Here is a 24,336-nt window from a genome sequence, read left to right on the forward strand (position 1 = left end):
TGGGGTGGGTGATTAAAAAGGAAGGGCTTCAGCATGGAGAAGAGGAATAGATCAAATATTCTGATGATCAAAGAATCACAGAGTAATGAAAAGAATCAAGACTCTGCTACAGGCATGTGGATTTAGTGGTGTAATGAAATATTCAGAAGATCAATTCACCTGAGAGAAACTCGTTGACTCTTGATAGTCCCGACTCAGGATGTTGACTGATCATTTCTGTCCAAGGACTTGCTGAGTTTTGTTCAAACAAGTTGAGAGCTCAAGTTGGTTCAATACTATAGCTCTCTTTGAAATTCAAGTTGACTTTGTACTTGCATCTGATCTATCAACAATGAATGAAGTGGATTAAACTGCTGGAAAGGCAGGAAATCTTAAGACTTCAGCAACTGTACATAACAGAGCCTAAAGCTGAAAAAAAGAAATGCACTCCAAATGGATGGCTGCTTTGCTTCACATCAGTTGTGGGTGTCCACATCTTCTGAAATGTCTGTCTTCATTCACAAACATGGCTTCCCCTCCACCTCCATCAACTCAGCCCTCAACCATATCTCCTCTTTATGTTCATCTGCCCTGGCACCTCTGCTCCCAGATGCAACAAATATAGAATCCTCCAATCCTCCTCATCCTCACCTACCAGCCTCTGCATCTGACTCAATTTATCCAATGGAATTTCCAGCACTTACAACAGGATCCCACCACCACATTTTTCCACTCCCTCTGTGATTCCCTTGGGCACTCATCCCTCCCCACCTACCCCCCCCCCCCCCACCCCTGGCACCTTCCACTGTGTCCAGAGGAGGTGCAACACTTGCACCAACACATTCTCCCTCATCATGGTCTGGGGCCCCAAACAGGCCTTCAAAATAAAGCATCACTTGTACATCCACAGGACTGATTTTCTGCATCTGATGCTCCCTTTGTGGCCTTCTATACATCAGAGAAACCGGTGGCAGTTTTGGAACTCGCTTTGCTCAGCTCCTCTACTCCGACTGCAACAACAGCAACCTCCCTGTACCCAACCATTTCAATTCTGAGTCACACTCCCATACTCACATGTCTGTCCATGGCCTTATGTGTTATCCCACCCTGACCACCAGCAGATTAGAGGAACAACATCTCTTTACCGTTTGGGCACTCTGCAGCCAGATGGCCTTAAGGTAAACTTGCTCAACCTTCTTTCTCCTCCCCCTTTCCCCTTATCCGCCCAGCAATCCTTCCTCCCCAGATCGCTTCAGTACCCTCCCTCCCTTCTCCACCTGTCATTTACCATCACCCACCCCCCCCCCCCCCCCCCACAGCCTGCCAGCATTCTCTCATGACCTTGATGAAGGGTTCAAGCCCGAAACGTTGGTTATGTATTTTTTTACCTTTGGTACACAAAAGGACACTGTTTGACCTGTTGAGTTTCTCCAGCATTTTGTGTTTTACTGAGTAATGAAATTGTTTTCATTACTCTGCGAGTCTTTGAAAATGAGTATATTAGATCAGATCATCTCCATTCAGAAGAAGCACTTTCTCTGCACCTACTCACCTCACTTTAAATTAATCCCTCCTTCCAACGCATGTGATGTTAACAGCGTCACACCCATCAGAATCTGTTCTTAAAACAAAGTTCTAAGGTGGTGCCAGACCTAAGCACCACCTTCAGAGATCTTCCCCGTTCCCTTTAACTTGCAGATAGATTGCATCGATAAAGAGAACGGAGAAGATGTCTGGCTCAAGTACACATACTTCAGACTATATCTCCAGCTCGGAAAAGTACTTGGTCGATTGGGATTCGGAAGGATCCCACAATAAAGTCTTTTGTGTGGTCTGCGACTCCTCTCGGGAGATGTGGGAGCGGTGAATGAGCAAAGTTCAAGTCACATGCTCCTGTCAGGGTATAAAAGTGCAGGTTCAGGGGCTCCCATCAGCCAGTCAGCGCCAAGGACGGGGAAACTGGTGCAAAGAGACCCTTGGCCAAGTATCTGCACAGTCGGTGGAGCGTTTGCAGTCCAACCTCAGGGGGGAGATGTCCGCTGCACAGTGTCGGCTCCCCTTCCTAGTGCTATTCCTGGAAGGGGCTCTACTTGTACTGATTGCACTCTTTGTGACCTACGATGACCACTCCGCTGCTGCTGCCCAGAGTAACGGGACGGACCATAGCCGTAACCAACTGTATGCCATCTTCCCTGTTTTCCAAGATGTCCAGGTGATGATTTTTGTGGGCTTCGGGCTGCTCATGGGCTTCCTCAAGAAGTACGGCTACGGAGGAATCGCCTTCAATTTTATGATAGCGGTGTTCTCCGTCCAATGGGCAATGCTGGTGCAAGGATGGTTCTATCACTTCCACCACGGCCAAATTCACATTGGGGTATATAACCTCCTGACGGCTGAGACCGTCTGCGCCACCGTCATGATCTCATTCGGAGCCGTGCTCGGCAAAACCAGCCCGGTGCAGATCCTCGTTCTAGCGCTGCTGGAAGTCCCAATATTCACTGCAACCGAGTGGGTGATCACGGAGTTGCTGAAGATCAAAGACGTCGGAGGGTCGATTATCATCCACTTGTTCGCGTGTTATTTTGGTCTCAGCGTCACCGCGGTGCTGTACAGACCCGGGTTAAAAGGTGGGCACAAGGACGAGGACGCCGACTATAACTCGAACAAGTTGGCGATGCTGGGGACCCTGCTGCTCTGGGTCTTCTGGCCAAGTTTTAATTCCGTCTTTGCATCGACTGGAGACGGTCAGCACCGGGCTGTGCTCCACACTTACATTGGACTCACCTCCTGTACCCTGACCACCTTCGCGATCTCCAGCCTGTTGGACAAGCGAGGCAAAATCAACGTGGCTCACATCCAGAACGCCGCTCTGGCAGGAGGCGTGGCGGTGGGCTCGGCGGCAGATCTGATGGTCACTCCAGCCGGGGCGTTCACCTTGGGGTGTATCGCTTCCGTCCTCTGCACCTTGGGATTTAAATACTTGACCCCCTTCCTGGCGACAACCCTCAAAATTCAAGACGTGTGCGGCATCCACAACTTGCACGGCATCCCTGGCTGGATCGGGGCGATTGCCGGCATCGCCACGATCTTGCTCACGGACGATGAGAGGTATGGCCACGGCTTGTATGACACCTTCCCCGAAAGAGTTCCCCAAGAAGGAGACGAGAGCCTGGCCGAAGTGGTCCGGGTGTTCCCGCATCTGAAGGCTGGAGGCGGCCGGACCGCTTGGGATCAAGCCAAGTATCAGGCGGCGGCTGTCGGGGTCTGCTTAGGCACCGCTGTCCTGGGAGGGACCGTCACTGGCTTCACATTAAAATTACCCTGTCTGTCTCCACCTCAAGACGAGGATTGCTTCAATGACGACCCATACTTTCAAGTGCCCGAAGTGGAAGAGAAAGAAGAATTTGAATTGACAAATAAAAAAATCGCAAACGACAATGAACGCCTCAAACTCCCAGTTTGATTTTAATGGACGAGCATCGGGGCTCGCAGCCATTCAGCTAGGACTAGTGTAAGAGTGAGTTTCCATTTTTCCTTTTTATACTCTTTAACTTCACACTATAGCCTTTTAAGAGACTTTTTCGACCAGATAGAGGTAAAATGAATAAGGCAATTAATAACTTTAAGGACTTCAAATAAAGTTTTTCCAAACACAATGCTTCAGAGTGTTCAGTAATTTCCTGTGGTCTATTTCCAGCAACATCTTTTCTGATTATGCTTCAGTGTACTTATGGAAAAGAGATCTATTTTGACCACCTTCTCTTTGACCTTTGCCCCAAACCCTAACCCTAAAAGTAGAGCACATTTGGCCCCGACAGTACCGTACCTTTCAGAACATTTCACAAACAACACATAGATAACACTGGACAATGAATTTTTTTGCTTCTTGAACACTTTTTGCCATATTTTATGGATTTTGAGCTGCTGATCATGAAAACACCTTAAAATGTTCCCATCACATTCCTTTCATATTTTATATCTAAAAAAGGTATCACCAAATATAGGTGTCTACTTCAAACAAACCTACCAAGTGATGCAACATTCCTGCATTTGCATTTGGACTTCTTTCTTGCTGATCTTTTCGGCATGGCTGCCAACATCACCTCAGCCTGGGGGGTCGCAGTTCATGTCCAACCTATGGTTGCCGCTGGCACAGCTACTTGAGACCCAGCTGTACCACAAGTCCAACAGCCTGGTAGAGTGTTCCCACCGAAACCTGAAGATGGCCCTGATGGTGCACCTCCAATACCCGAATTGGGTGGATAAGCTCCCATGGGTGCTTCTTGGCATCTGCACGGCTCCCAAAGAAGGCTTAGCCATGTCTTCAGTTGATGGTGCCCCACTAATGGTTCCAGGCAAGTTTGTGCCAGTGGCCCATGGCACAGAGTAAACACCTGTGGTAATGCTCACAAGACTCCAAGAGAAGGTAGGAACACTAGCTCCTGTTCCAACCTCGTGCCATGGCCCAACACCTTCCTTTGTCCCTAAGGACCTCTGGGACTGAGACTACGTCTTGGTCCACAAGGGCATGCACTGGACTCCACTCTAGTGGCTGTACAAGGGCCCGTACAAGGTGGTGTGTCAGAATGGAATCACATGCATCCTCGAAGAGGGCAGCCATGAGGAGACCTTCACCATTTACCGCCTCAAGCCGGTGCACCTAGACCGGCTTACACCCTTTGACTGTGCCACCCTCAAGCCAATGAGGTTGGCCACCCAGACTAAAGAGGCGTAGGCCATGGACTCCACATCTCCTATCACTGGTTTTGGTTGGGGGGGGGATTGTCAGGTGGCGGCCCACTGGCTCATGGAGTCGTGGGCAAGTCTGCGGCAAATCTGACTGTGAGAGCTCTGGGTACGGGGAAAGCCCACAGCCTGGTGGCTGATGTTATAAAGGTCTTGGGAGTTGCAAGCCCACAGCCCGGTGGCTGATGTTATAAAGGTCCTGGGAGTTGCAAGTGTTCTTCTCTCAGATACTTGCTCTCCAATTCAAATCAGAAGGCAACTTTAATATGTTTTGAGATCAAATATTCATGAGAAAAATAATTCTACAATGGGAAAATATTTTTCCTTTTTTATTTTCATAATGGATTGTAACATTAATCATTATGAAATCATTTATTTGCTGATGTTGATCTGTTGAGATGGGAGCCCAATGTTAACACTCACTTTTCACTGGCTTTCTATAAAAGGGTGAAAAGGGAAGATTAAACATGTATACTACATTATGTCGTAATTGCTTGATAATCTGAGCATTGGCCAAAGTATCCATTTTGAATACCCGAGCTTACTAAAATATCTTAGTTGCTCATTGACGTTGAATGATATATCCTTATTTTTTTGTTCACTCCATTGATTTTTTTTTAAATTCTCTCTTTATTGCAGTTTACTGTTCTTAATTTGTTCATACACATATATACACTACAGTTTTTCTTTTGCACTACCAATAAGTGGTTTCTGCCTCGTCCACAGAAAACGAATCTCAGGTTTGTATGTGATGCCATTAATGTACTATGACAATAAATCTGAATCTCCTTACTTTAAACAAGATCCGAGATTCTTCAAGATGGTGTTATCAAAGAACTTCAGAAAAAAAAACAAATTTGAATCCACTTACTGAGAGTTGGAAAGTTTTCAAAATCTAAACTTTGATACAATAGAATGTCTTAATCAGATGTAAATGCTAAACATAAAATCTTAGTGATGCTATTTGGTGTGGTAAATTGATTGCAACACCTGTAATTGGTCCAAGTCCCAGAATAAATTATTGGTGTCTATCATGGGAGTACGATAACTCCTTGCTCAACTGATACACAAGGAGTACTCCAAAGTTCAAGGTACTTGATTTTTAATATTCTATGATTGTCATAATCAGTGCCTATGGTCCATTGCATAATTGCCTTATGTGAATCTTTTTAAATTCCACTCTGATGAAAGAGACAAACATATGAAAGAGACAAAGACGTGTATTGATTGTCCACAATATCCAACTGCATTATAATTTGTACGAGTTTAAGGCTGCTTGACATCGGATTTCAACAGATTGTTTGCTCCTACTGTTGCTTCACAGATCCAATGACCCAGGGTCAGTCCTGACCTCAAGTGCTGACCTTGTGGAGGTTATCTGCTTTTCCTGTGTATTTCCACTGTATTTTTGAGTTTTCTCCCACTTGTGAAGGATATGTGGTTTGGTAGTTAATTGACTACTGTAAAAAAACAACTGCCAGTGATGGAAATGGGTGGGAGAATTGAAGGGAATGTGGGGAGAATAGATAATATAGAAAATGAATATTATAGCAATCGGAGCAGGCCGAGACTTCATGGGCTGAACGGTCTCTTTTAATGTTGTAAGGAAATACGGAAACATTTTTTTTCTCAGTGGTTATGAAGCCAGAGCTCAGCAAACCTGCTTATCTACCATTTCACTCTGTGCAAGTGACTATATACAATAATTTGTCTTTTATTGATTGCATCTTTAGAAAAACCCTGAGAGTAGTTTAATTAGAAGCGACAATGTTACATCAAATTAGAAGTCTTAGCAGAGCAGAAAATGGTGTAAATCCTCTGTAAACAAACAGCTGGTTTCCTGAAACACCATGTTGAAGAATCAAGCTGTTCTAGTCTGGTGTTGTGCTTGATGGAATATTATATTAAAAAAATGATTTTGCCAAATCTGAAACCAGGGCCTTAACTTTAATGAAGCAATCTATAAAAGTATGTGTTGTGATTTGGCTATGGCAGATTGAACAATGATACCAAAGAGGTTGATGGTAAACAAGCAATGGTTAAGGTTTTTTTAAAATTTGAAAGTTTAGGCCAAAATATTATCAACAGGTAAAGTAGCTGTGGCTATCAGGAGAATTCAACAAGATCAAAGGAAAAGGCATGTAATATTGCCAAAAAAAACACCCTAGTAATGCTGTAAATTTGGAAAATTTCTGAATTCAGCACAAGTCTGTGACATTAAAATGAAAAAAGGTACATTAGAAGTGTACGGTAATGGGAAACAAAAAAAAAATTGTAGGAATTTCTATATTTCTGTGTGGGTCTTAGAGACTAAAACAGGAGAAATTATATTTTGGGGAAATAAGGCAGAGAACAAATATTTTGTTCTGGAAATGGTGGAAGCCTGGTGTAAATGAGATGATTCAAAATTAATGATCATTGGTATAAAATTAATATCAGAGAACTTATAACAGCTGAAAAGTGTCCCAAAACGTAATGACCTGCTTCCTAGGATTTCGATTGAGATGACCATGGAATTAAATGGATGCAGTAATAGATTCAAGAGTGGTTCCCTCAACGTAGAAGGTAGTAATTAAAATCCCGCAATTAAGAGAGAGAAAAAAAGTAACATTAGACAAGGGAGCCTCGCATTATTTGTAGGGAAAATCATGGAAGCTATTTTTAAGGAAGTTGCAACTGATCACTGAGAATAGAATTATCTAGTGTCATGGATTTTTGAAAATGAAATCATATTTGACATATTTGTAAGACTTTTTTCTGGTTATTAGTTGGGATAGACCAAGTGAATATCAATTGATGTGGTATTTGGATTTCCAAAAGCCTTCGGTAGGATACCACATAAGAGTTTATTAAACAAAGCTAGAGAATACTAATAAGAGCAGGTCACATCCCAGATTGATGGTTGATTAAAGGACAGAAGATAGGAATAAACTGGTATTTCTGACTTAGGAGAATACAACTTGTGGTGCATTGAATGGCTGTAAGGATAAATTAATGAAAAAAGCATGACAGATGTAATGTGGAAAGATGTGAAATTATGCATGTCATTAGTCAAAAATAGAAATATGGAATGCAATTTTTTTTAATGGGGAAAAATGGGAAGATATTGGTGTTCAGATGAACCTGGTGTCCTTGCATGTGAATTCCTGGAAATTAAGCAATCTGTTAGGAAAGCAAATTATATTTTGCCCTTTCTTGAAAGAGAAAATACATCTTCTTCAATCATGTAGACCTCTGGTGTGACCACATCTGGAAGTGGTCTATCTTACATACGGAAGCTGATACTTGCATAGGGGAATGGACTGAAGGTGTACCAGATTCATCACTGGGTTGGTGAGTTAATGGTGTAAAATACTTAGTAAGTCATCTTGATAAACTGGTTAGAGTAAGAATCTTCTATTAGAAACATATTCCAGGGCATTCAATAAAGCAATGCATTATTAAGATTGAAAAAAAACTATTTTTTTCTGGCTATGCCATATAAAGGAGAAAACTATGACAAAATACTAAACCGGTTTCATTGTCAAAGCAAATCAGTTAGATATGTGTTTCACCTGGTAATAAACCCAATATTTCCCAGAGTGTGATCAGCAGGTTACACCAAAACAAGGAGTCATCCATTGGTCATTTAGAGCAAAAATTCCCTTGAATCTTAGCATCTTAGGTCAAGGTATGAAAGAAACAATGTACTCAGCATAAATTTGTGGAAGCAATCTGGAACAGAGGTAGTTGCATAATGTACTCCAAAATCTTTTCTTTTTCATGAAAAGAAAGGAGTTTCTTCCTTTCGACCACCCTGTGTGATAGTTAGTCATGCAAGTTAAGAAGAAATATAATCGTAATAACTAATGCTCATTTTACACCCAAAGACAAGACTGTTCTTGAGGAATCACATTTAATTTTCAGCTCAAATATAATTAGAATCCAAGGAAAATCCGAACCCAGCAGGGAGGAGGGAGAAGGCAGATGGTAAAGAAAGAGGAAAATGAGTTCTTAAGGAAGAGAAAGGGTTTTGAGGGAGGGATAAAATGTGAGGGAGAGGTGAAGAGGGAGAAAAAGGAGAGGAGAAATGGACAGGGAGAAGAGAGAAATAGAATAATTCTGGATTTATCTTTTATGTTGTTTCACTCCCCATTTAATCAGTTGCAAATTGTTCTGGAATTCTTCTTGCTTTGGTTTTTGGGGTTTGTAAACTTCATTAGAAACGGCCCCTAATTTTTTTGTTTTCTGTTTTTGCTATTTTCTAACAATTGAACATTTATCTAAGCATTCTTCAATCATCTAATCATTTTGATAAACAAAATTACTCAGAGAAAATGGAATTGTTTACTCTTATCTATTTAGGAAAAAAACTGTTTAGAATAGTTAAGATGTCTCCATTCCAAAATAGAAGTTAAATTTCATTGGAATAGTTAAAATGTCTCTGTTCCAAAATGCCCTGGTGTATTGCATATCTGGCAGACCCTTAAGGTTTAGAATGACCTTTAGAACCCATATAATCTGTACTTGTCAACTATACTTGTAAATAACTTTGACTTTGATGTTTTCTGGCCCATGGTTTCACCGTTGAGACTGGATTTAGGGTCAAAAACTTCGAGGCCTATGGTTCCCTGAACGCAACTCACTTTAACTCCATTGTGTGCGAGTGCTGGTTCATTTTACACAGGTCATATTGGCAGCCAGCTGATTAAATGACCTCACTGCCAGATGGGGACAGAGTCACAGCCATAGTTAAGAGGAGGAATTAATAGAACCGTGAAGAATTGACAGAAGAGGTGTGGATCAGTGCTGAGTGTGGGTCAATGCCTGGTGAGGGTTGGAGGCCATGGAGATTTGAAGGTATTATCACAGAGTGGGAGAGATGAGTGGAGATTAGATCATGGATTGGAGGCTTGCTTTATCTGAGCTTCATTGAAGTTCCATTATGAACATAGTCTCCCTTGTTTCATTTCATCCACTGGCTACATAGGCTTAAAAAAAAACTGACCTAGAGAAGAGTAAAATAGAATCAAATTAAAATGAGAGTGTGAAGTCCTTAAAGGTATTCAGGATCTACCTTACCTCCAGAGAATGGATCAGACACCACTCCTGCCCTGCCTCAGTCATGCCTGAAAATAGGCAAACTCAATACAAGTCAAGGATGTGCTTGAAATTTGCAATATTTTTACTTTGCACCTGATCTCAGCTGACTCACTTTACTCACGGTTTACACAACACCTTATTATAAGCTCACAATGACGGTTATAAATTAATGTTTGAGGGAAGAAATATCAGAAGCAATTATTTTGTGTCAAGCTGCTGTTTCCAGGTGTCAGTAGAATGTCAACAAAATCGACAGCGGGTGAAATCTCACCCATTTTGCCCTTTACATCCATCCATGCTGGTTCCCAGCAGAACAAATCTCATCAGTTACATACATACAGCTGCTCTTCATCGACGACCTTCAAAACCATTATTCTCTCAGTGCTGGTCGAGAAGCTACAAACTCTAGGCCTCTGTATCCCCCTCTACAACTGGATCCTGACTTTCTCATTGGAAGACTACAGTCAGTACAGATTGGAAACAAAGTCTCCTTCTCACTGATTATCAGCGCAGGCCATCCATCCCCAGACTCCCTCACCAAGCGCAGTATCGTTTCCTGTCAGGCCTATGGTCATAGCAAGTCTCAATCACTTAAACCCACTCTTGGTCCTGAGACACAGGGGCAATGTGTACAATAAGGGGCAATGCCCATGCAGTTGTGTTGGAAGTGACAGAAGTTTGTTAATTAGACCCCTCTGCAATGCCCAGGTTACATTACTGAGATTCACAGGATTGGACCTCCTGAATACGGAGGAAAATAGAGCTATTTCAACAAGGGACCCCAAGTCCAAACACTTGACACGTCCAAGCCAGTGTTTGTGTTTTGTTTCATGATAAAAATCAAAGTCAATCTCTTTGACCCAAATGCTAATAAGGCAATGGACAGAATTTATAAGCGATTTCTACTAACTAAGAATGCCCCAAAATATTCGGGGTCAGTGATATAAATCCAGGAACAAAAACAGTCAATTTTCACAAAATGAGCTCCTAAAATGACATTGAGATAATGCTTAAATAATGTTAGATGTTCACCATCAGTGCCTTGATCTGCTTCCAGGGGCCAAGCCAGCGACCTTCTCGCAGATAGGTCTGATTTACTCAGATTTTACTCCCACTCCCATTGCCCTGCTGTTAAAGTTATTCTCATGCGAGAGTAGGTTTCTTCGCCCCTGGACCATTTGCATCATTGATGCTCTCCAACTATTTGATTGCAATTCTGATCTCAAGCGCCACATCCCCAAATAATCTTTCCTTTGAAGCTCCTTTTTCCTGATGCAAGAAGTATCTGCTTTCCTGAATCCAGGTTCCATTCTCTCTGTCCCACTCTTCCTTGTTTCACAGGATGGCTTGAACATCAATTACAAGAAAAGATTGCTGCAAGGGGCTACAAACCCCTCCACCCTTGCAATGTTCTCCTCCTTTGGGTGCAAAAGAATTTCAACCATTAGTGATATTGACTCAGGGATAAATATTAGTCAGATCACCCAAGGATCATTCTACTGCTTTATGTGATAGTGCCAAAGAGTCTTCAATAAAGAAATTAAAACTTTGGTTAATATTTGCTGAAAATTTAATACACAAGCTAGGATATACATATCCAGTGAAATTGAAGAGGATGCAAACAAGAATTTATCGAATGAATGGAGCAAAAGTTGTTTGATCAGGGATACTAAATGACTGTAGTCACATTGGCCACATAGTAAACACTCAATCCAATTAACAGCTGGCCAATTTGATGCTGTCATTTGGCCTTCTCACCAAAGGCAGATTTTTATCTCAACTTGTGCAACAGACAACCAATAAACAAAAATGAAACTAGCCCATTTTTAAAGTAGATTAGAAGGTGGGTGTAATACACATTATGGAAACACAGCAAAGGTAGCAGGGAGAAATGTTAAAAGTATCGTTTATTTGTTGGTGTGATTCAAAGAATTAACAAAGAACAAATTAAACTCCTGGTATCTGGAAATCAAGCAACCACCAGCCTCAAGCAAGTGGGGAAAAAAACTGAGGAAAATAAATTTTAATATAAACAAATAGGCAAAAAATGTTTAAAATTGTAAATGTTCTCTGAAGTAACTCGAAAACCTTTAGTGAAGTTGGGAGCAAGTACTCAGCTGTGGAGCACATTGGTGGTGCATTGCTTAGTAGTTGTTTTAATAAAGTTGTGTGACTCAGGTCGAAGAGCTAGTTAATGCTGCTCACCTTTGGGTGACTCCCTTAAAGTGTCTCCTTATTCCTGCTTAGTAAGAATTGCCCTGGTCAGATGCTTTATCTGTAACCTTTGTTTGAAGGGTGGGGGGAAGGGTTAATTATCTACATTATTATTGTTCGTCTTTTAGGCAGCGTGGAGGGGAGGAACCTGCAAATATTGCAACAGTTAAATGTTTTCAAAGAATGTGACTGAAAATAAAGTAAAATGCTTTACAGTTGATATATTCATCCAAGTGAAGTTTATTCAGTATAAGTATTTTTGACTTTTAAACTGTTTAATGTTAATGCAGATGTATCTGTTAGTCATTGGAAGTCTCAAACAACTGGAAAATGCACTTATCCGTCATCTACCAGTCCACAGAGGTGCCAGATACCAGGGGTTTTGCTGTAATTTAAAAGTCTTCCTGATATCTTCACACAAACACAAGCAATTGGAGTTAAGGAATCTGCTCATCTTAGTAACTTTACAACATGCAGAAAAAATACTGAAATCACTGGCATCTGAAGCAAAATCCTTACTTTTTAAAATCACTGATTATTTATGGTATCTACCATATAAATACAACAGATTACCAAATAACAAGATCAAATCAAATGTACTAGATAATTGAGTAACACATTGGTAATAACACAGGGCTTAAGTTCTTCTAAACAAGGCGTTTATGAGCAGAGCTTTTGTATACACAAATAATTAAGTTGAAAGAGTTGCTAAATTCACTAACTCAAGTTTCTATATTAACTCTATGTGGTGATATGATCACCATCTGACTGCAGGGGGCCATCTCTGACCTGCAGGAAGACAACCCAAGGGGCTGACTCCACCCAAGGGGCTGACTCCACCCAAGGGGCTGACTCCACCCAAGGGGCTGACTCCACCCAAGGGGCTGACTCCACCCAAGGGGCTGACTCCACCCAAGGGGCTGACTCCACCTGGTCAGCTGTCAATCAGCCGACCTGAATATAGACCTGAGCCAGTCCCTCCTGAGCCAGTCACACGGGGAGCCACCAAGGCATGAACTGGTGTTCATACTTTTACTGGAATAAAGCCTGTGGTACAGTCTTTACTGAGTATCTCAGCGCAGCGCACCGCACTCTACCAGCAACTTGGAGCGAAATTCCCTGCTTTTCAGAATTGACTTTTTCCAGTGTTACACACTGACAAAATTAGTTCATTTTTAATATATATGCATTTCCATTGAGGTAAACTGACAAATTTTTATTAACATAGTTGAAAATGGGTTTTCCTTCTAATAATAACATGTTAATGATTTATTGTTAACTTGATATCAAAAATAAAATTAAAAATGATACGAAGAACTAGATTAAACTATTTCCTAGTTTAATTGGTATACAATAATCAAATTGAGTGAATATATTTTTAATCTTCAAAATTATTTAAATTTTGTTTACATGCCCAAAAGATCTTTAATTTTAAGAGCCTTCTTAAAGGCTTACAGCTAAAACCAATTAGCAGAAACTTGTCAATGTGTTGGTGTGTGCACGAGCACTGCGGGAAGAACACAGACAACAGGTGGTGAGCTCGTTAAGCACAACTTTGAAGTTCGCGCTGCAGCCTTTAAGGCCCTCCAGAGCCCGCCCCTGACGTACCGGAACTCTTGTCACGCTGATGCAAGCGCGTACTTCCGGTCTGTTCCTGAAGGACTCATGACACCATTTTGCCGTGGCTGACCTGCTGACCGCGCGTAACAAGCGGAGCCGGTTCGCTGCTGCAAATATGTGCACTGCCACCCCATGACAATGAATACAATCTGATCAGATCAGTGGGTGGGCCAAGCAAATGTTTACAAAAAAAAATCACAGAAACTTGATTTTCTTTGCATGTTGAATTTTTTTTCTTTCTTGTTACAGATTTGACAGAATTGCCAAGATCAGTACAACCTAGTGGAAAATCCAGACTAGGCAGCAGGATATCTGGTACAAACACCAAAATGCTGCAGGAACTCAGCAATCACACAGGCTTCAATAGGAGGTAAAGATAATATAACCAATGATTCAGGGCTGAGCCCCCGTTCAAGAAATTAGCAGGCAGGCTCATCATACCTTGAAGGGCACAGGCCGAAATGCTGGTTAAAGATCTTTACCTCCACTGTGTGAGTTGCTGAGTTCCTTCACTATTTTTGTGATTTTACAATCACAGTATGAGAAGCAGAAGTACCTTCACAGAATTTGCTCGAGACAAAAATTGAGAACAAAGAACATTTATTATACAACAATGCAAAGTTGGGTGCTTCCCCTGGGAATACACACAGATACTGGGGCTCGCCCAACTTTTATACAGTTCATTTCAGTGTAGAGGTACCCTCTCCCCCCCCTAACATTCCTCCTGGATAAGTTTGGCATTAGGCAATCCTGTCTGCCTATGTGCTGTTTCTGTGAACCTGTCTGTGTCCCATCATGTCATTGTCCTTATTCACACCTTCCAATCCTCAGGGCTTTACTAACTCTTATATGCAGAACTTGCTATTCTGTCTAAGCTTACTAATTACATATGCGGAACTTGCTGACTCTCTCTAAGGCTAGAAGACCCTTATCTTATTCAGAATAACTTTACTTCCTACATTCTATTATCTACCCTTATCCTATTCATACTGGCTTTATTCATTACACATATATCCATACCAGCTTTCTTCATCTCTCATATTTTCATATTAGTTTTACTCATCTCTCACAACAGCATCTGCAAATTTTGTGTTTCACACAAGCTCTGACCCACAAATAAAACACAAGATTCAATATATTGTCATGTAATAAAAACGATATCATATGACATGAAATTGCTTTTGTCTGCTGTAGGCAGACAGATCCCTCATCAGCAGATATTGCCTGAGGCACCTCTTGTAGTCAGAGAAAGAGAAGCAAAAGAACATCCCTCTTCCCCCCCTCCCCAGCAGAGTCACCGAGTGTCCGTGGATCCACCTCCAGCACTCCCACATCCACACAGAGCCCAGTCCAAACCATCGGAAACCCGAGCTGCGGTACCCCTTCAACCAGTTTCCAGCGGTTCACAGCCTGATGTGAGTCCCTTGACAACAGTCTCCAGCAGCCCACTCAGCCTAGGTGGGTTCCTCGCCTTGAGTCACCAACTGCCCACTACCTGTGTGGGTCCTTCAGCTGCTTCCCTGGAGTCTGCAATCCCTCATAGCTGTTGCTGATCATAAGTGCCACCATCTTGGCCTGTACAGAGCTGACTGGGCGGTTGACCCCATGGGAGGGCTGAGTCTCCACTCCCCCTGGTCCACACCAGTGGCAGCGCCGCCATTTATTTTCAACTCAAATCATGCTCTTGGCTGGCCTTAACAGCCCAAGGCTGGAAAACTGTGAGTGAGCATTGAAACTTGGGGTGAATGCTGGATCCCCAAGATTACCACATCCTAGCAACCTATTGACAATTTATAAAGGAGGACGAGCATACCCTTGATGCTGGATTTCTGTCCATTTTGTCCACAAGAAATAGAGGACGTTTTATGGGTTATTGTCCTCTTCAAATCCAATGATTACAGAGAGTACTTTTTTTTAATATATATATATATAAATTAGTTTTTCTCCTAGTTCAAGTCCTTGATAAATTCCAGAAAAAGCTTTGGATGTGGTAAAAAGGAGGTTCTGGAAATGATTTATTTTAATGTGGAGAGATTAAGTAGCCTAAGACTATAGGGGTTAAGAAGGATGAGGGGTGGGGATAAGTCTCATGGGAATATTTAAAATCATGAAAAGAATCAAGAAGATAGAAGCAGAGAGGTTAAACCCTAAAATTCAGCGATCAAGATTTGGGGTAGTAGAAACTCTAAGCTCATATTTCAGTTGTTATTAGAAAAGCGAGTCTCCCTTTGCTATACTCCCCAATATGTCATTATCACTATGTCAAAACTGGCAAAAACATATTCACTTGGAAACAGGAGCAACTATTGTTCAGGTTTAAAAAAGGTCTCTTATATACTCTCAAATGTATTAATAGTAATTAAATAATGTCCTTTATTATTTGTAGTATCTTATTGCTTCAGCATATCCACAGTTTCTATATTATGTTATCAGGTTAATGGAATACAACGTGGCATAAAGGCTCAATCTATCTGAATGCAAAAATAAATCTGACCTGGAATTATAGAGTATTTAAGCTTATTACAGATGACCAAGCACAGCGCTTGGTGATCCTAGACATATGGGAATGATCTCTTGCAAAACCTCAGTGTTTTCTCATCAGTATTAAATGCTGCCATATGTATGCTGAGATTAACGTCAGGTAAACTTAGACCAGATATTGACAGCCAGTAAATTAAACAGAGTGAGAATATCTTAATTTACTTTTAATCATATGCGCAAGACACAATTGTACAGCTGCAAAAATAATCAGAGGTAGAACTGAATCCTCCTTCTGTGATGTTTTCTCTTTGATGTATACATTGTCAATTTGGCAGGAGCAACATTGAATACAAGAACTGCATTCGGAAAATGATATTCACATTATATTTATTATTCATGTTTTGAAGTCAAATTGAATCATTGTAGGGATGTCACTCGAAAGGGGAGTGAAGGCCCCCTCGAAAGGGGAGTGAAGGCCCCCTCGAAAGGGGAGTGAAGGCCCCCTCGAAAGGGGAGTGAAGGCCCCCTCGAAAGGGGAGTGAAGGCCCCCTCGAAAGGGGAGTGAAGGCCCCCTCGAAAGGGGAGTGAAGGCCCCCTCGAAAGGGGAGTGAAGGCCCCCTCGAAAGGGGAGTGAAGGCCCCCTCGAAAGGGGAGTGAAGGCCCCCTCGAAAGGGGAGTGAAGGCCCCCTCGAAAGGGGAGTGAAGGCCCCCTCGAAAGGGGAGTGAAGGCCCCCTCGAAAGGGGAGTGAAGGCCCCCTCGAAAGGGGAGTGAAGGCCCCCTCGAAAGGGGAGTGAAGGCCCCCTCGAAAGGGGAGTGAAGGCCCCCTCGAAAGGGGAGTGAAGGCCCCCTCGAAAGGGGAGTGAAGGCCCCCTCGAAAGGGGAGTGAAGGCCCCCTCGAAAGGGGAGTGAAGGCCCCCTCGAAAGGGGAGTGAAGGCCCCCTCGAAAGGGGAGTGAAGGCCCCCTCGAAAGGGGAGTGAAGGCCCCCTCGAAAGGGGAGTGAAGGCCCCCTCGAAAGGGGAGTGAAGGCCCCCTCGAAATGGGAGTGAAGGCCCCCTCGAAAGGGGAGTGAAGGCCCCCTCGAAAGGGGAGTGAAGACTTTGCTCACTTGAAAGGTGAGTGAAGACTTTGCTTTTACTTTATAAATGTACAAGATTTGAAATACAACAAAATGGGTTGTTTAGGGGAGAAAAATTATCTTTTTGGAAAAATCCTTAAGACCACAATGACCATAAGAAAGAGGAGCAGAAATAGGCAACTCAGCCCAAGTGTGACCCACCCTTTTCCCATTCAGCCCCACTATCCAGCCTTCTCCCCATAACCTTTGATGTCCTGGCTAATCAAGAACCAATCAATCTCTGTCTTAAATACTCTCAATGACTTGGCCTCCACATCCACCTGTGGCAACATATTCTACAGATAGTTAATTCCTACATATCTCTGTTCTAAATGGATGCCCTTCAATCCTGAAGTTGTGCCCTCTTGTCTTAGACTCTCCCACCATGGGAAACAACTTTTCAACATTTGTTCAGTCCATGCTTTTCAATGTTCAAAATTTCTTCAATGAGATCTCCCTTCAATCTCCTAAATTCCATTGAGGACAGGCCAAGAGTCATTACATGGTCATATAACCCTGGAATCATTCTTGTGATCCTCCTCTGAACCCTCTACACACATCAGAACATTCTTTATTAAACGAGGAGCCCAAAACTGCTCACAATACTCCAAGAGAGGTCTCACCAGTGCCTCAACATCACTTCCCTCTTATAGTCTATTCTTCTTGAAATGAATGCCACTGGAGGTCTCTGCTGACCTTCTCTGCGCCAGTTGCCAGTGATCCTCAATTCTTTGATCTTTCAATCTCCACCTTAAATATATCTCAATGCGGCCCCTGACTAGCCTTTGGTTCCTCTTGAAATGAATGCCAACATTGCATTTGCCTTCTTCACTACTGACTCAACCTGGAAATTTACCTTCAGGCTAAATTGTGAGAACACAAGTCATTTTGCATTGGGTGTTTTCAATTTTCTTCCCACTTTAGAAAATACTCTGCCTGTTTATTTTTTTCTTCCAAGTGCATGACCGTACACTTTCTGACATTGTATTTCATTTGCCACTTCTCTATCCATTCTCTGAATCTGTCCAAGTCCTTCTGCAGCCTCTTTGTTTCTTCAGCACTACATGGTCTTCTACCTACCTTGTACCATTTGAAAACTTAGCAAAGCCATTCATTCCATAATGTAAATAATTAATATACCACATAAAAAGAAGCAACCCCGACACTGATCCCTATGTCTCTCTTCTCTCTTTCCCTTTGGCTTGGCTTCGCGGACAAAGATTTATGGAGGGGTAATGTCCACGTCAGCTGCAGGCTCGTTTGTGGCTGACAAGTCCGATGCGGGACAGGCAGACACAGTTGCAGGAAAAATTGGTTGGTTGGGGTTGGGTGTTGGGTTTTTCCTCCTTTGTCTTTTGTCAGTGAGGTGGGCTCTGCGGTCTTCTTCAAAGGAAGTTGCTGCCCACCGAACTGTGAGGCACCAAGATGCACGGATTGAGGCGATATCAGCCCACTGGCGGTGGTCAATGTGGCAGGCACCAAGAGATTTCTTTAGGCAGTCCTTGTACCTCTTCTTTGGTGCACCTCTGTCTCGGTGGCCAGTGGAGAGCTCGCCATATAACGCGATCTTGGGAAGGCGATGGACCTCCATTCTGGAGACGTGACCTGCCCAGCGCTGTTGGATCTTCAGCAGCGTGGATTCGATGCTGTCGGCCTCTGCCATCTCGAGTACTTCGATGTTAGGGATGAAATCGCTCCAATGAATGTTGAGGATGGAGCAGAGACAACGCTGGTGGAAGCGTTTTAGGAGCCGTAGGTGATGCCGGTAGAGGACCCATGATTCGGAGCCGAACAGGAGTGTGGGTATGACAACGGCTCTGTATACGCTAATCTTTGTGAGGTTTTTCAGTTGGTTGTTTTTCCAGACTCTTTTGTGTAGTCTTCCAAAGGCACTATTTGCCTTGGCGAGTCTGTTGTCTATCTCGTTGTCAATCCTTGCATCCGATGAAATGGTGCAGCCGAGATAGGTAAACTGGTTGACCGTTTTGAGTTTTGTGTGCCCGATGGAGATGTGGGGGGGCTGGTAGTCATGGTGGGGAGCTGGCTGATGGAGGACCTCAGTTTTCTTCAGGCTGACTTCCAGGCCAAACATTTTGGCAGTTTCCACAAAACAGGACGTCAAGCGCTGAAGAGCTGGCTCTGAATGGGCAACTAAAGCGGCATCGTCTGCAAAGAGTAGTTCACAGACAAGTTGCTCTTGTGTCTTGGTGTGAGCTTGCAGGCGCCTCAGATTGAAGAGACTGCCATCCGTGCGGTACCGGATGTAAACAGCATCTTCATTGTTGAGGTCTTTCATGGCTTGTTTCAGCATCACGCTGAAGAAGATTTAAAAGAGGGTTGGTGCGGGAACGCAGCCTTGCTTCACACCATTGTTAATGGAGAAGGGTTCAGAGAGCTCATTGCTGTATCTGACCCGACCTTGTTGGTTTTCGTGCAGTTGGATAACCATGTTGAGGAACTTGGCGGGGCATCCGAGGCGCTCTAGTATTTGCCAAAGCCCTTTCCTGCTCACAGTGTCGAAGGCTTTGGTGAGGTCAACAAAGGTGATGTAGAGTCCTTTGTTTTGTTCTCTGCACTTTTCTTGGAGCTGTCTGAGGGCAAAGGCCACGTCAGTAGTTCCCCTGTTTGCGCGAAAGCCATTGCAGGCAAAATCTTTGCTAGGATTCTCCTAAATAGAATAATATTTAGTCTCGCCGAGAATGTTCTCCCAGATCCCTATGTTTTCTCTTCTTTGGCTTGGCTTCGCGGACGAAGATTTATGGAGGGGGTAAAAAGTCCACGTCAGCTGCAGGCTCGTTTGTGGCTGACAAGTCCGATGCGGGACAGGCAGACACGGTTGCAGCGGTTGCAGGGGAAAATTGGTTGGTTGGGGTTGGGTGTTTCCTCCTTTGCCTTTTGTCAGTGAGGTGGGCTCTGCGGTCTTCTTCAAAGGAGGTTGCTGCCTGCCGAACTGTGAGGCGCCAAGATGCACGGTTTGAGGCGATATCACCCTACTGGTGGTGGTCAATGTGGCAGGCACCAAGAGATTTCTTTAGGCAGTCCTTGTACCTTTTCTTTGGTGCACCTCTGTCACGGTGGCCAGTGGAGAGCTCGCCATATAACACGATCTTGGGAAGGCGATGGTCCTCCATTCTGGAGACGTGACCCATCACACCACAGCAATTGACAGCCAACCAGAATGGGTTCATTGTATTCTGACTCTTCTTCCTGCCAATCAGCCAATGCTCTAACAATGCCAGTAGGTTTCCTGTAATACCACGGGCACTTAACTTAAGTAGCCTTTTGCCAAGTGGCTTCTGAAAATCCAAATGTACAACATCCACTGAATCTCCTTTATCTCACCTGCTTGTCACCTCTTCAAAGAATTCCAATAGGTTTATCAAGCGAGATTTTCCTTCAAGGAAACCATGCTGGATTTGGTCTATCTTGTCATGTACCTTTCAGAACCTGAGATTGCAATCCACCTGGACTGGGAAATTTATCTGACCCCAAGACCATTCAGCTTTCGGACTACTTTTTTGAAATCCAAAGAACTTTCTTCCACACACCGTGAAGTGGATTTGAAGGATTTGAGTTTGTGGCACCACCCAGTGGAATGATTCGGGAACTGTACAGTATTATAAAATAGAATACTGCTTCTTGGGTTGGGAAAACTCTGCACCTGCTGTAAACAGAAAGGAAATGGATCGTAGCTTTGAGGGAGGCGAGTAGGTAAAGGAAACAGAATATCAGAACTAACTGAGGATGACTGGAACAAAACAATGTCAGAATGAAAAGAGCACCATTTGAATATAACCTGCTGGTATCAATATTTTGTATGAGAAGAAATATTTATGTTAGAGGATGAAAAGAAGGTACCTGTGGATGGTAGGACAGTCTAACTGGATTTCTTTGCATCATTGTTCCAATAGTTTCCGTATTCAAATATATTCCAACTTAGGAGGGGAAAAAACACAAAAAATGGGCTTATAGCCAGCAGGAGGAGACATTAACAAACTAATCTCTTAATCTGGAGATTTACTTGTGCCTTCAATCATCTCTGGATTCAAATTCCACTTTCTTCCCAATGACTCCTGTTGTCGCCCATATTTTTTTTCTTTTAAACTTCTTCCCGCTTCCTTCCATTTTTATCCAGTTTGTAACAATGCCACATACTCATTGGTGAGGTTTTTGAAGTTAAGAGCATTTTTTATTTTTAAACATAGGTTAAATCCTAGTTTTAAAAAAAATTGTAGCAGGACATTCGGGTCTTTTCACAATCAGCCCAAAACAAGTGCAAAATCAGCTGCACGCCCACAGTGTTCACTCAAGACCTATCAGCACATCGGAGATCAACAAGGAAGAATGTAGATGCTGGAAAACAAGTAATGCACAAAATGCTGGAGGAACTCAACGGGGCAATATGCATCCCTGGAAGGCGATAGATAGCGTTCTGGGCCATAACCCTTCATCAGGAATATCTGAACTGGTTTTAGATTCTGCTTTCAATATACGCTTTTGACATGCGTTCACCGATAGATTGCCTCTTTAAAAGGGTGGGATAACAGTTGCCTTTCACAAAGAAATGACCATTGTGGTGGCTAACTGGGCCAAGATATTGTTCAGGGAAAAATTGAATGGGTGTGGGTGAACAAGTCAGAAATGGAAAGAAAGGTTTCTGGGAGACCAAGAGGAACATAGATATTCAGATTTGTCTCATTTTCAGTCACTGAATTCCATATTAAGAGAAATTGTTTGAAGTGATTAGTCTCATTTATTTCAGGTTTATTGTCAGAGTGAGCAGGGCAGAATTGGTTGTGCAAAAAGAACTGTACATATGTAAACTAATAAAGAACTGTTAACAGATAATGAAATGAAACCAAACTGACTGTGTAATACAGAATGAATGAGTCCCTGATTGACTTTGCCATTGAGGAGTCTGATGGTGGAGTGGTAGCATCTGTTCTGTGGCATCGATACCTCTTTCCTTAATTGATCGTCATATATATTAATGATTTGGAAGAGAATATAGGTTAAATGCTGAATAAGTTTATAGGTGACATCTAAATTGATGGTATAGTGGACATGAACTAGGTAGTCTAAGGCTACAACAGGATGTAGATGTACTGGGAAAAGGAATGTCAGATGGAAGTTAACTCACACAAGGGCAAAGTGATACATATTGGGATGTTAATCCAGACCAGTGGGTGGTAGGGCCCTGGAGAGCATAGTTCCTTGAAACTAAGAGGACAAGATGAGCAGGGAAAGATTTATAGAGGATCTGAGGGTCCAGTTTTCACGTAGAGAGCAGTGTATATATATGGCACAAGATGCCAGAGCAGGTTATAGAGGCACATACAATTACCATGTTTTAAACAATATTTGGACATGCAAATGGATAAAAACGAAAGATTTAGAGGGATAATAGAAATTGGGATGTGCAGAGGTAGGAATCTTTGTCAGCACAAACATGTTGGGCTGAGTGACCTATATTCACGCTGTATAGCTTTAAGAATCGATGAATAATTCAGCACCTAGGGTTAGGGATAAGTAATAAATACTGGTGTTGCCAGTGACACCTATACCTAATTTAAAAAAGTCTATTTGTTGGTTTCATTTTTGCCTGTTCTGGGTTGGCATCCAGTAATTTTGATTTATCATTTGTTATTCATGCATAGATGATTTTATTTTAATGTTATAATCTGTTAACTTGGATTTAATCACATTGTATGCTTTCAAACTGCTTGTCCACAATCCAGCTCTATGCTTTGAAATCTTGGCTCTTGCAAATGCATCCTCTATTAATCTTAAACAGTTATTTATTTTTGACTATTTACATACAAGCACTTTTATAAACAGAACTGTTTATACAAAAAAAAATGGAATGCTAAGATATTACAGTCTTGTTGCTGAGGTGGAGCTGTCTTTAATTGGGCTTGTCCTTTTAATATAACTGATCAGATACTGCGTTTGGCAACCATTTATAAATCTTCAGATTCCACTTTGGGTCAGCAGGTCAGGAAAAACAACACTAAGGATTTGTCTTTTACAATTTTGCATTGGATTAGACTAGACTTCCTGTGGCATTAATAGCAGTGAATGTCATTTTTCCAACACAGGGAAGAAAAGGGATTAACAAGCTTATGGAAAAATGTGCCCAGGAAAATATAATGCAGATTTCAATTAAGCTCAGTCAGGTCATAAGCTCTCAACTTGTCAAATGTCATGTACCGTTTTAATCAGGTATTTTTTTTTCTTTTATACTTTTGCCTTGAAGAACTTTGCATTTAATTTCCTTTTGCCAAGAGTATTGAACAGAAAACCCTGGACATGGAGCATGCATTTCCTCAACATGTATTTGGACTGTGAAAGGGAATGGACTTTAAATTCTGTGTTTCCTGGCACCTAGAGACTTTCACAAACACAAGGTCCATTTTGCCTCATGAAACTGCCCAAGATAATCATTTATGTGATTTCCAAATTTTGAAAGCAAAACTTTCAAGTGTGGCGGCCCGCAACCACGGAGATCAGGCCGGCACAACACGTGGTAATAAATAGCAGCATAACTCATGAACGTGACCCCTAGCAATAGTGAACTGGCGCGGTTGGAAGCTGGGGCAGTACAAGACCACCAGCCCTAAAATGGAGCTGGCAAAGCTGTCCAGCTAACAGAGCAACACCAGGCTGGGAAAGAAGGGTATTTATATGCAAGGATTTTCCCACGGGCAGGAATCCCGTTTTTGTTATTCAGCCAATCAACCAAATGACGGGAACTCCAACTGTGTAAAAGGAGCATTTCCAGCCTCAATAAAGTCAGAGCTTAACCTCCCATACTCTGAGTGTGAGTTTCTTCGTAGCAGACGGCTACATAAGTGTAATTTTCTAATACAAAACATAAAGTGATTAATCTGTTATCTTTTCAATCATTCCATAAAAGGGTAGTGTTTTTTAATAATGTTGTTTCTGAGATAATGGTGTCCACATCTATTGCTTCTATTTTATTTGGAAGGTCTTCGTAACAGACTGGCACCACTGGAGCATGTTGATGTGAAATCATAATTTGGGTGAAATGAGAATTTTTAGATTTCTGTCTCAAGTTCCTTTCAAGCGTCTGGGAAA

At 42.5% G+C, this 24,336-nt stretch overlaps 1 protein-coding gene and 1 long non-coding RNA gene across 2 annotated transcripts in view; both read left to right on the forward strand.

Moving 5' to 3' along the window:
• Positions 1-24,046, forward strand: part of LOC138735664 (uncharacterized) — a 25,944-nt gene extending 1,898 nt beyond the window's left edge. Inside the window, exons 2-4 of the long non-coding RNA XR_011339852.1 lie at positions 7,956-8,058; positions 13,891-14,011; positions 23,495-24,046. This is a non-coding gene — a long non-coding RNA (uncharacterized lncRNA). The remainder of the gene's footprint in view (positions 1-7,955; positions 8,059-13,890; positions 14,012-23,494) is intronic.
• On the forward strand, positions 1,529-3,668 carry rh50 (Rh50-like protein). The gene has a single exon (XM_069883817.1). The coding sequence runs from the start codon at positions 1,847-1,849 to the stop codon at positions 3,440-3,442; it is 1,596 nt and encodes a 531-aa protein (XP_069739918.1). The 5' UTR covers positions 1,529-1,846; the 3' UTR covers positions 3,443-3,668.
• Positions 24,047-24,336: the final 290 nt, after the last annotated feature.

The sequence above is a fragment of the Narcine bancroftii genome, chromosome 6 (assembly GCF_036971445.1).
Source record: "Narcine bancroftii isolate sNarBan1 chromosome 6, sNarBan1.hap1, whole genome shotgun sequence".
Taxonomy (NCBI): Eukaryota; Metazoa; Chordata; class Chondrichthyes; order Torpediniformes; family Narcinidae; genus Narcine; species Narcine bancroftii.